Source organism: Falco cherrug, chromosome 8 (genome assembly GCF_023634085.1).
Source record: "Falco cherrug isolate bFalChe1 chromosome 8, bFalChe1.pri, whole genome shotgun sequence".
Taxonomy (NCBI): domain Eukaryota; kingdom Metazoa; phylum Chordata; class Aves; order Falconiformes; family Falconidae; genus Falco; species Falco cherrug.
Genome location: NC_073704.1, coordinates 8,729,443 through 8,742,960, shown reverse-complemented (window position 1 = coordinate 8,742,960; position 13,518 = coordinate 8,729,443). Strand labels below are relative to the sequence as shown.

At 44.8% G+C, this 13,518-nt stretch overlaps 1 protein-coding gene across 25 annotated transcripts in view; it reads right to left on the bottom strand.

Annotated features, from left to right (window-relative positions):
* LRRFIP1 (LRR binding FLII interacting protein 1) overlaps window positions 1-13,518 on the bottom strand; it is a 112,088-nt gene that overhangs the window by 59,438 nt on the left and 39,132 nt on the right. For 16 of the 25 annotated variants that reach the window (XM_055717914.1, XM_055717912.1, XM_055717910.1 and 13 more), the window contains exon 2: window positions 4,328-4,414. In XM_055717914.1, coding sequence (XP_055573889.1) covers window positions 4,328-4,414 — 87 coding nt within the window. Of the gene's footprint in view, window positions 1-4,327; window positions 4,415-10,628; window positions 10,782-13,518 lie in introns of those variants that run through there. The other 9 variants (XM_055717913.1, XM_055717890.1, XM_055717895.1 and 6 more) reach the window with 2 other exon arrangements.

The following is a 13,518-nucleotide window of genomic DNA, read 5'->3' as shown; positions in this document are numbered from 1 at the left end:
GTACTCCTACATAAAACATTCTCTACAATTAGCCCTAATGCTACAGCTTGTATGCGTCTCGTAACATTAATGTTAAATATTTCTGGGGGAAAAAGGCTTTAATGTATCTTACACCAAGCTTCTAAGAAAAAAAACCAAACCACACACACTCCACTTTATCTAGTAGCCCCACGAGAATTAACAATTTGTTACTCAGAAAAACTGAGCCAACAGCTCCTGACTTGCTCTTCTACGTTCATTGAAAACAAGGATCTGACTGCACGCAAGCATTTGTCTCAGTAGCAAACACAACTCTAGAGTATGAGCCAAATGGACCGGCCTTAGACTCTGCAACTGGAAGCAAAATGTTTGAAGACCACGGCAGCATGGTATGGTAAAAACACCGACAAAAGCCAAACAAACAAGAAAACGAACACCACACAGGACCCATCACTGCTCTGACTCCCACCAGCTAGGTGAGTACGAGCGCTATGGAAACACACAAGGAGCAAGTACCATCTATTACAGTTGTCCTTTCAGCTTAGAACATGCATTGGCATTGCCTCACAGGAGCGCTCTCCTGCGCTGACTTACTATGCGCGGAAGCGTCCCAGAAAACCTACCCTGACCTCCAGATTAATTATTTACACCTGTAGTGGATAACAACAACAACACAGCACAGAGTAAGTCAGAAACATTCAAGCGTTAATGTTTGTTAGATCTGTGCCTTTCTTGGAGCCTCATGACCAGGAACCCATTCTCTACTAAACATATAAATACACACACATATATGCGATTTAAGCATGATCACTGCTGTATCTTCCAAGTCAGCATACATCAGATCACAATTTTTGTGCTCAATTTCTTTCTTCAGCTTCAGCAAACACTTTTCATTTACCTAGTTTATACTTCCCTACTAAACTTGTACTTGTGCTCTCCTCTTTACCTTCCACCCCCTGGGGAAAAAAACCCCACAAACCAACCCCAAAAAACCCACCCCACCCCAAAACACTGGCACACTTACCCTTCTTTCTGCTGCCTGGCATGAGGTGATGATGCCAGGTGATGAGATGATACTGCCTCTGCAACACACCTGCAATCCCGCCCCACCACAGCAAATGGCAGCAGCTTTCCACAGTGACTTTCCCACATCTCGCACTGCAGAGCAGACTGTTTTCTTCCAAAAGCCCACCTATTTCTGCTATATAACATCTCCAATTACTGCTCTACTACAGCAGTATGTAACTTCACATTAAGTTTGCAGAAGAATTCTTGGAGTCACCTTGTGTTCCAAACCAAGTTTACTAAAGCTATGCCTCCAAGCACACAGAGCACAAGATGAATAGCAGCAACCACTGGCAAGAGGTACGGCAGCCTGTGCAAGGGCTGAGCCCACACCTGCACCAAGCGTGCTCACCACCATCTAAGGCCAAGCTGTCTGCCACAAGCTTCTCAGGGTACGCTCCTTTTGAAAGGAACTCATCAACAGCGTGGCTGATTGTGAATACAATTTTACGTTTCCAAAATAATAGACTATGCAGCAATTTCTGCTGTCAGTTGCGTTTTACAGGAAATAATTTCTGCCAAAAAGAAGAGCTCGGTGTGATATTGCTTAGTCTTCACCATTTACCTATATGAGCTTTACTACACAGCTGTGACTAGACTTTGGTGCACTCTTCACATGTGGCTAGCGAACGGAACCAGCACAGGGCATTTTAATAGCTTTGTGATGAGATGGCTGCTCATTCTACCTACAGAAACATTCATAACACAACAAAAATCTCAGGCACCAGGTGCTTTTGCATTGGTATTTCTTTTGTAATGGCAAGCAGAACATTAGCTGAATCACATACGCGGGCTTATGATGTAAGTCACCCAAGTATTTAAAAATGCAGAAAATAAAGCACAAGATTTAAAAAGGCATTAATACTAGATGGTAGGCAGGAGAAGAGCCAACTTCCAGCCCAAATCTTCAACATACCCTACTTTGCAGCCAGTGAGAGCTATACTGCCACGATTCTAGCTTGTAATGGTAGCATCTGGAATCTTTTAACCCAGATCAACAATGTAAAAATATTCTCAAGTATCCCGTGCTCCACAACAAGCCTGTCAGGGCATGTATACTTCTTTAAGCATGAACAAGTACACACACACACACGCAATAAATCTATTTATTGCTTTTTAACTCCCATAACTGGCTCTAAAAAGCCTCTGAAGTAGTAAAGCAAGTGCTTAAAGTTCTGGTTATTAAACACGGCAGTAGTGGGAATGTGTTATTTCTTTCTCTGACAAGTTCATGATGGAAACTGAAGATGGCAGACAACAAGCTGTACAGACACCAGTATCACAGTACGTTCTCCTCCAAGAAAGGAGTAGGTGCCAAATCCCGTGTTGCTCACTGCTTGGCATTTTCTGTATTTATGGGGGTTTTTATTATACCTGCAAGATACTTGTGGCAACAAAAAAGCTTCCTGCAGACATCCTTACTAGCTCTACCTTGCACCTGGGGGGGTGAGATTAAACTATCTGAAGAAGTTATAAAATATTAAATAGATGTGTAGTTGCATCATGTCATTTATGCCAGTGAACTACAAAACAGATTGTAGTGGATATCTGGCTTAGCTTTCACTGTTAGTATTTCAGAGCGATAACCTGCGCTACTCAATGTCTATATATACAACGAAGTTTTCACAGGTTTTCAGATCACTAGCTCTTCAGGTATTACTGCAGGAACATGCACGCAAGCTTTAGTTTTCATACCAAAACTTCAATTTACTAAGACACTCTTTACAGCATCAGCCTTTAATCTTCAAAGGGGTCATCAGCTCCATTAAGGTTATCTGCAAATTATATGGCAACACCATTGTCAGCTGCCATGACACCCGTATTTACTTTGCTGCCCAAACAAAACGCTTAGTGGTTGTTTACCACGGATCTTCTACAGGCTGCTCGGCAAGTCCCATCACTCAGGCTGAGGCACAGCAGGCAGCTTGACAGTACCAATGCTTATCTGCAGCCCAGGCTTTCTGACTGTGATCCAGGTTGCAAGAAACATCCTTCAAAAAGCAGCAGCTGTAGCAGAAAAAGGCTCCTCTCTTCCACAAGCACTGTGCTTACAGCAGTGCTCCCCCACAACTCTTACTCCCGGTGTGTTTGCAAGTATATCTAACCCTGCTGTGGCTACGGGGTGCTGAGACACATCCAGACATGCCTCAGCTAGGCAAGACACTCCAGCACAAAGCTGAGCACGGGCAAGCTGCCCGAGAGCTTCTTTTACAGGCTGATGACTGCAGCCTGCACCAACACCAGCCTGCTAGCACATCCCGAGCCACCGTTTAAAAAATGAAACTGAACCCTCCTCTGCACCCTAGAGCACAGGTGGACATTTATACTTACTACGTATACCTACACGCTGCCCCAAAATGCCTTACTTTTCCCCTTCCCTTCAAAATCTATCTGAAAAAGATTAAATTATGATTACTGTTGGGCCTGTTACGTCAACTGTGCTATTTCATTAACTGCACATCAACAAATACAATTTTTAAGCCCTTCTGGTTCAGTCCACACATGCCAACCCATGCTTGTAGCCCCATTCTAATAGTTCAGCTTCTAGAGCTTCAAAACAAATACTGCTCTCAGTTTCTTGTAGCGGGGTGACATTTAGTACAGCTCCCACTTGTCAAACACAGCAGGAGAAGAACAAGACTTTTTGGTTTTCAAGATCATTCCTACGCTGGAAGCCCATGATATTCCACACGCTTACTATGCCTCTGCATGTCACTTGCTGATGGTACGAAACAACTACCTCTTCCAGAATTTGAGAGAGACTATACCAAGCATTTAATCTAAACACTCTGGAGAAGGTAACGTTTTGCCAAGTTCAGTTTCTATCATTACTCCTGCCAACAGCAGACCATCAGTTTTACAAAACAGGAGAGACCACAATGCCAGTTTCATAGCAACAAAGGAAAACGACTTACAAGTAGAGCTATACAAGGGCCTTGTCTTGTATAATGTATATGTAGATTTCTATGTTCATAGACTTTAACAAAGTGAGAATCCACTCCCTCCAATGCGCACACAAAAAAGCTGCATACTTCAAAGTTTAATATTAAACAATGATTACTAACTAATCATCAGTATTTTCTGTGAATAATTATACTTGCTTCACCGAGATAAAATTCTTGCCAAAACCCATTTTTTCCACGCTATTTGTTGTTCTGTGATCAACATTATCTCTACACAGACTATTAATGTTTCAATAAAAGACAGATTAATGTTGCGTTCCAGGATCTCTGATTACATTCAGGAAAGCTGATCAAAACACCCCCCAAAGACTCGACCATACCTCTTTCTGCTGTCTCTCCAGTTCTTTCATTCGGATCTCCCGTGCCTCTGCCCGTGCCGCTCGCTTTGCTGCGAGTCTTGCTTCAGCCTGCAAGTGGGAACACAGCAATGAAATAAAAGCCGGGCAATTCAATGTGAAACACACTTGTCAAGCAAGGCATGAAGTAAGGAGACTTGACTCGGCAAGACTGTAAACACATCTGTAGGAGTTAATTCCCTATTGCAAGTAATGGCCCTGCCTTCCATAACTTGTTATGCTTCGCAGTCAGGTAATACACCCTTGTGTAGGCACTACCATCGGTTAGCACTTGTGATTAAAAGTACTCTGTGTTTCCTTAATTACTATTTGTGTGGATAGAGAGGGAACAGCGAGATTTATTTAAGAAAGGTGAGGTTTACCCTCCCCCCACCCCGTGGTGCAGATTATTTTTTATTGATGAATTAATTTGACCAAGAGCAAACACATTACGTGCCATTTTTCCTAACCGCTGACATTGCACACACATACACGGGCACAGGAGTTAGGTAAACACTGCTGTTCAGCATGACCACATACAACTAAGACTGAAATGATGGAGGTTAGGGAGTAGGGAACCTGAGAAAATGCACTAACTCAACTAAAGTCCCCAGACGTCCACATTCAAGTCCAAACCTCTCTGGAGTGGAAATCTGCCAAGAACGGGCCTCTCGGGAGATCTACAGTGCTTCCTCATTTCAGCCCCACTGGAAGTGCTGGAACACGCTATACAGTAACATTTTTAATATTCTGCTTTTAATCCCAGGCAAAGCCAGCCAGTCTTATAGAGAAAAATGCAAGATTAGCTCAGGCTTGGTACAGCACGACCACGAGCAGTTCACCCAGCGGAATTCAGAATAGCTCAGCAGGGAACAAAAGGCATGGCTCAGCTAGTCACCCTGGTGTTACACCCAGCTCCTCTGCTTCTGAAACCTTTACTGTAAGTACAGCATCCAATTTATCAGGAAAAGCTGCAATATTATCAACGTCAAGCATACAGAAAATCAAGATGCCAGCATCTTTACTGACATCTAAACAGAAGAAAAGCCAGAATTAAAAAAAAAAAAAAAAATAAAAAAAAAATGGTGTTCACTTATCAGTACTCCCCCCACTTTACTGCACTGCCCCTAAACTCAAACTGGTAGGCAGGCAGATTCCTTTTGATGACTATTGCAGCTCCCTGTTGTGCAAATACATTCTATTTAAATGAACAGAGTTTTTAATTCTTGCAACACAGACTTCAGCCTGAAAAATTACTTGTAGCAACGGAAAAACCTTCTCAGAGGATAAAACACACCCATGGCAGAAAGAACAAAGGGTTGGTTTTGCACAGAGCCCTTTCTCTTTTCAGTTCATTGCTTGAATTTCGAGGTAACTGGCTCCGCTACGGACAGAAACTGCAAAACACACTCACAGTCTCATATTTAGAGGACACCTCCACACTGCACCCAAAAATTGTCCCCCTCTCATCACTGCAGGGTGCCATCAGTTACAGAGCCAAATGCTGGCAGGCTCCAGGGTGCAGGGACATACTATTACCACAAGTGTTTTCAAGGGACCATGACTTGCCAACCCGAAGCAGTTTGTCTAGAAAAAAAAAAACACAACCAACCCACATCCCTGCTGCTGGGCAAACACGAGATGGAATCCCTGCCAGGCAGTGTTATGATTTACCTGCCGTGTTTGCAATGGTTTATGACACCCACTATATAAACATGCTCTAGGACATATGCTAAAGGTAAGAAATCACAGCGCTGGAACAAGTATGATATTGACTTGACGTGATCCATTGCAGTACCTCAAGAAACGCTACTGTGAGTCTATCCCACAGTCAGTACCACTGTGAATGCAGGATGGAGTCAGAGATGAGGACTGCTCCCGGCTAAGCATCACAAGAGGCTGCCAGGTGACTCATATGATGCTGCGTAAGGGTAACGACCACCATCTTTTGCCAGTAGCCACTCAAACGGCATGCATTTACCCCAAGGAAGGGGAATCTTGCCCTGAGATCTCCAGCTCATTAATGATTTTTTGGCAGAGAGGGAACAGGAGATAATGCCTTTCCCTCCTTACAGTTTAGAGAAATACTCCCTCATCCTGAAATGCGAACTGTAAGTAGTCTCAAGGAACAGCACAAAAACAAAAAGCAAACAAACTTAAATCTGTACAAACATTTGCAAATTGCACCTAATTTAGGTGAAGAACAACATCAGTGCAAGCAATTAGCTATATTTTTCCTTTATGGAAAATAAAAGGGCCCTAAAGCCTCCATAAGCAAAATATACCAAACAGTACAGAACTGTGTCCAGTTTCCCTCTCCTGCCAGAAAAAGACAGAAACAAGATTATTTTGATGTTAACATTATTGTAGATGTCATCTTGATGAATTTCAATAGCCAGCTGAACTTTCACATTAGAAAAGCTAGATGCCTGTATGTAAAATTCAGGCATTGCACTTCACGTGTACATACATCCCCTTCCCTTTTCCTTGTAGGAGAAGGACCAAAGGATTTATATGCTTGCTAGCTATGTTACAGGATTATGTATCCTCCAGAAGCGAGCACAACATACAATGAAATAAAGCAACTTGAAAAATGGACAGGGGGAGGGGATATGGGAGTTTAGCAAGTTTTTCTCAGGCCTTCTTGAAAGCAAGGCTCACCAGTTCCCTAGATACCAACATCAACTACAGTTAAGTTAAATTCATTTTACTTTGTGCAACTTCATACACGTAACCTCTCATTTATTAGGATACATTTCACTTTTAAGTGGTAATCCATGGGGTGTCTCTATTCTCTTTCAGCTTTGCTGTCTTCTACCTGCTCGATCAAAGCCAATCTGCAAACCTCTAAGACATCATGCAAGAGTAAGAAACACATTTTCACTCAGTATCTTTGAATAACAATGGCTTACATCTTGGAACAAGCATAATTTTTTATTTATGAACTTTTTCTTTCCATAACCACACAGCTTACTAGCATGAAGTATCCTTCAATACAAACAAGAGAAGCAATATTTCCTGGATCCTTTAAAATGACTTTTTAAGTTTTTAAAGTTAAAAATCTGCCATTGCTACATTCTAGTACCTGTGCAAGAAATTAACAAATTGTTATTCCACCCAGAACACTAGTATTTTAAAGCAACTTTATCACATCAAAACAAAGAATTACAGAATCATTCCAGCTGGAGGTCTGAGTTCATTTGTGCCTGACAAAGGTGATGTGTAAGCAACAAACTCTTAACGCGTTTTTGAATGCACAACAAAATGAGACTACAGACGACAAGAAATACACAAGGAGAAAAATTCTTCAGTGCAACGATGTGATCAGTACAATAAGCACATTAATATTTCTGTGCTATAAATACCTTGATTTCTTGCACACCCTGCAAACAGCAAGTTTAACTTCACATTTCTCTCTCTGCGCTGACTAAACCAAAACAAGCTTTGCCTGGATGACTTTGGCCTTCATCCAGCTCAAGCACTTGTCAGAGCCCAGACCCAAGTCACCTCTAAGGGCAGCAGCAGTAACACAGACACCACAGCCTGCAAGAGACACAACTGAACATCATGAAACCACCAGTAAATTCATACAGACTCAGGAAATTCAGACTACAAAAGCTAAAATGAAAGTCTCAAGGTTGCCAGCATAAATATCTATTCAACAGATTCAAAAGAGGAAAAAAAATAATCAGTAAGATTGAAGGAAGTAATCTTAAAATCATCTAAAATTCACGAGTGACTCAGAGAGCAATACAGGCCTCGATCAAAAGTGACAGATCACTGGCAAAAACAGAAGAATAAAAATATGAAGCCTAATTACACTCATTACAAAGCTTTTGTAACTTCCCTTTTATGAAGTATTGCTCATCTGACAAGGAGAACTGGCAGCTTCAGCCACACTGTGCATGTCAAAAAAAAAATCTTCCCAAGGGGCTTCTGTAAAGCCCCGAGAACAAAACCAGAGGAGATGGCAACCACACTGCCAAGATGAACATGGAAATGCACACCAGCTGAAGAATAATCGCCTTAATTTACGTGACTTGCTCAAATACTACAATCATACAGCCTGCATTTTTGTCTTTTTATTGTATGTCGCCTGGAATGATTTATACCCACTAAGCCCTGAAACAAGTATGCTGTTGCAAAACGCTCATTGCTTTTGTTGGTCCACTTGCTCAGCACTTGACGCCCCTGCTTAAGGGTCACTTCAGTTTTAAAATCCAGTCCTGTGCAGCAGCAGATCTTTACCCTGCTTTAAGAAGTTCAGTACATTTAGCTCCGAACAGGGAAAAACTAAAGCAGGTTGTAACCTGGTTCACTACTGAAGTACAACTGCATCTGAAAAAAAGCCAAAGCAGGTATGTGATACCAGCGGGAAAGGGTGAGGAGCACCTTCTGCCATCTGCAGCACGAGGCGCTGGGAAGTGGGAGTATGGGATCTGCAACTGCAGAGGAGTTACCCCCACACACCCCCTTTTTAAATACCACTCATCAAGATGAGGCAAGGTCTGGCTGTACCCACAGCCAGCGCTGCCGGGGCCAGCGTGTAACACACAATGGTTACGGAAGCGACGGCTTCCTGGCCCCGAGCGCAGCGTCGGGGAAGCTGCACATTCATTATCATTTTGATGACAGAATTATTTAGGTGACTTGGTTAGGTAGAGGCTAATGACATACATCCTGAAGGTGTGCATTCTCACAGCTTTTTCCTTATGAAATGTCCAAGAGTTCATTGTTCAACTGGAAGCCCCAAGAAACGGCCAACAAAGACAGGAAATTATGCTGCTTTTTTGAGCAGTGAAAAATGACTATGTTGACTTGCCACGCAGCTACATGCGTAAGAGTTTTCGATCTATACAAAGAACCCCTTAATTCTAATGTACTCAAAAGTGATCTGCTTCAAAGACTAGCAATCAAAGTTAGTATCATATTTTTTGTGGAGGACTGAAGTGTTAGTTTGCCAGCAGCAAATCGTACTCAAAAAGCTTCTCTGATCCCACTGTCAAGAGGAGCTTTGAAAGACGAGTCTGCTGACTAAACTACACCTACCTGCTCCCTGTATGCAAGTGCTACTATGTATTTCTGCAATAACAATTACCAGGCTGATTTAAACTTCTTGCCAACATGCTTGAGATACAGGCAGCAAGTCATTTTGGGGGCAAGCGTAATTTTTCATAATTGATGCCTTCCTGTTCCAGTATTCTGCATGTAAAGGTTTTTCCTCAAATGTGCACTGTATTTATGTAAGTCATACCTCATCAGACAAAACAAATCTAATAAGCTTTGTTGTACTTCTACAGAATTTAAAGCCTATGTAGGCAAGCAACACCTGATCTGCAATACTCCTGTGACACAGCTGACCAGCATTGCTATCAGGTAAAATTAGCGCTAACCCACGGCAATGTTTTTCTCATCTCCACTTGAGTAACAAGTGACTTAAACCAGCAAGTTTCAGGAGCTTACTGCAAGTCATCATGCACTCCTTTGCGCAGAAACAAGAGCATCTATAAATGACTTCTAAGTTTAGAGGTCAAACCAGCATATTTACCTGACATTTTTTGCATCTGAGTTATAAATATAAACACACTTTGCACCACTTACTCATATGACAATGACCCTACGAATCACATTGGGCTCGGTCAATCCACGTCCTCCCTAATCCCCCACCTTTCTCTTAAATGCAAATTAGTATTTAAAGGCAGAATATTCATGAACCTTTGCCTACACATCAGCGCATAAGGATTCCCTTCTAATGCCCACGTACCCGTGCTGCTGGTTAGACAGACGGGCCCATGACAGGTTTGCCTAACAGCTCCTCTCCCCTTTGTACAGTGACAGTGGCGAACCCCAGAGTGACAGTTTATGTCGAAGGATGATTAATTCCCCACTAACATTTTACGGTCCACGGGGGTGTTTGGAAACTTTGTTTAGAAAACATTTAACAGGTTGGGCTGCCGCCACTGCTCCCGTACCAAGCTGAGCGGTAAGCGGCGCACGGTTCCGTCTGATTTTTAAAGGCCAGCCCTACCGCACGCCCCGCGCGTTGCGGTGAGCTGCCTCACGCAGCTGTCAGTAGCCGCCAGCACCCACCGCCGCGCTGCCAGGTGCGCACCGCGCCCGAGGAGCGCGCAGCAGCGCGGGGCGCGCAGCCCATCCCCGGCCGCGCGGACACGGCGGCGCAGGCGGAGCGCAGCCCCGCACGGGCGCACACGCCGCCGGTCCCGGCCCCCAGGGCCCCCCGAAGCGGGTCGGGGGGCGGGCGAGCGGCCCCGCCGCCTGGCCTTACCTGCTGCCGGGCGGCCGGGCTGAGGCAGTCGGCCGCCGCCTCCATGGCTCCCGCAGCCCCGCTTCCCGCCGCCGCCGCCGCCCCGCGCTGCAGGAAGCGGCCCGGCCCTCCGGGGCGGGGCTGCGGGGCCGGCCCTGCCGCGGCACCGGCGGGCTGCGGGGGGCCGCTCCCGGCCGCCCCGGGCCCCAGCTGCGGGGTGGCCAAGGCAGCGCGGATCCCTCCCCCCGCCGCCAGCCCGCCTGCCTCTGCGCCACCGGCCACCAGTCGGAAATCCCCCCCGCAGCCGTGCGACAGGCTTCCCTGCGGCCGGCTGCATCAGGCGCTGCGCTTCTGCAAACGGTTTCAAAGCTCATCACCTCCTTTTTGGAAGATAAAACCCTCCAGCAATAACCCAGCAACTCCCTGCTCCGTGTACATCTGCCCCCCGGGCTGCACATCCAACCTGCTTCTCCCGGCATGCCAGAGATAAGGTTCAGAAGCACTCGAACATACGCTTATAAATACATATTCACACCAACTACCATTTGCATCACTGAAATAAACCATGTTAACTGTTGTTAAACTGCTGCGACAGCATCGGTATGGTGCATTGGGTTGTGCAGAGCTGTGCTTAAAAGGGGTGTCTGATGCAGATACACTGGCGTTGGTTTATTCGTTAAGAAACAGCAGTAATGTGTAAGAGTTTAGAGTGTAAACTCTAAGCAATAAAAAAAAAATGGGGCAAAAGGAAAGGCCGGAGGTAGAAAAAAAGCGCATATAATCGAGGTCTGAAAGTACTGCAGAAAAGTAATCAGGAATAGTGGCTGGGAAAAAACAAAATGTATTCTGCATTTCGAAAGGTGTCTTGTGATGACCTGGATGAGCCTACAACACACGAAGGGAAAAATCAGGAGGATTAGAGAACAAGTGTTTTGAAATGGCATAATGCCCAAGAAAAATTCAAGGCACAGTCAAAGCAGAAATCTTGGCTCCACGGAAATTAATGCCATCTCTCAATTCCCCCGATTTCATCCAAACCACCCCCTGATTCCCCTCAATTTCATCCGAAGCACACACACCCATGGCATCAACAAAAGGGCAGGGAGAATTACTGAAGGTTACGCAGCTCATTTTATCCATTGCAACTTTGCGACGGCAACAATAGAACATCGGAGAGTCATCTCTTCCTGGCAGCGGATTCTCTCCGGTTGCAGAGAGGCACAACAGGTCATTCCTTAGCAACAAACCCTGCACCCTCTTTCCCGGTCAGCCCGGGCAGGTTGGGGAGCCCTGCGACGCCTCCACCCCACTGAGCTCATTCTTTCCATGAGCTGCCAGCCCAGTACGGAGAATCTGTTCTTTCACACTGGGCAGAGCACATGCTGCCATGCTGCTGGCAATATTTTAGCTAATTTTCAAGCACCGGTACTATTTTACATCTTGGTGGCAATACTTCAACCGGATTCGTTGACAGACCCTGGACCCCAGCCATATCCCACTGCCCCTGGAAAGGCCAGACACGCTTCCTTTAAATAAAAGGCATTACGGATGTCTAACTTGTACCCTGGCTCTAGGAGAAACCCTGCTTATGTGAGGGGAAGCTTTGTGTTTGTAAAATAGACTGTGGTTTTACAAAAGTCATGGAATCATAGAATGGTTTGGGTTGGAAGGGAGATGTTAAAGATGACCAAGTTCCTATTGCCCTGCCACGGGCAGGGCCACCTTCCACCAGCCCAGGCTGCTCACAGCCCCGTCCAGCCTGGCCTTGAACACTGCCAGGGATGGGGCAGCCACAGCTGCTCGGGGCAGCCTGGGCCAGCGTCTCACCACTCTCACAGCAAAGAATTCCTTCCTAATAGCTAATCTAGACCTACCCTCTCAGTTTAAAGCCGTTGCCCCTTGTTCTATCACTACAGGCCCTGGTAAAAAGTCTCTCTCTCTCTCTCTCTCTGCAATAAAGTCTTTGAAGTCTCCATCTTTCATTAAACTCCAAAATCACCTGTTGAGTCTACAAGTTATTTTTTTTCTCTTCACTACAGAAAAAAGGACCCAACTTTGCTTTTAAAAGAAAATCCAAACTGTCTTAAATCCACTTCAGTATGTGTACGAAAATAAACTAATGTATACAGAAATAATACCTGTTCCTGTGAAGCTGGAACGTATTCACATGCCTCAAAGGTATTGTTGTTTTTTTTGGTTTTTTTTTAATTAGAAAAAAGACAGGCTTAAGCTACTCTGGAAGATGATAATGGAGGTTCAGTGATACACTATAGCCTTGTGTTAAATTTCTTCTTGGTCAGCCTGCTAGCTGGAGGGTATGACAGGTATGCCTGTGTAACCAAATGCGCGAAATGAAAGGGGAAAGGGAAGCCAGTCAGCCCAGCACGCTTCACAGGCACTCAACATGCAATACGAGAAAACACCTGCAATTTAAATCTGTCTTTAACAGACACCCATTTTATCCCCCAGTATGGTTTATACTGAAATCAGGAACCAGGCCAAAGTAACATGATCAGGAAACACTTTCCTGTTCGGGTGGTATAACCCACAATCCTAAACCCATTATTTAAGGCTAATGAAGTTCCTGGTCTGCTATGTTTCCCTTATCCTCTGTCAGCAAGTGCAAAGAGCAACAGAAATCTAGAATAATTGAAGGAAGACCCTGGCATGCCCTGTAGTGGTGCTTTCTGCCCCAGACAGTTGGCTGACTTTGCCTGGAGACCCACCCCGAGTGCCGGCAACCTCTCTGCTCTGCCCTGCGATGCTGAGCAAGTCTGTCTTTTGCGAACAGCCTCGAGCCCAAGACAAGTTACACCCTAATTCCCAGAGATTGTTCAGCATTTAATTGTGGTGCAGTAAACAGTATCAAGCATTGCAGAAATCCAGAAATCGCCACCAGTTATGAATAAGG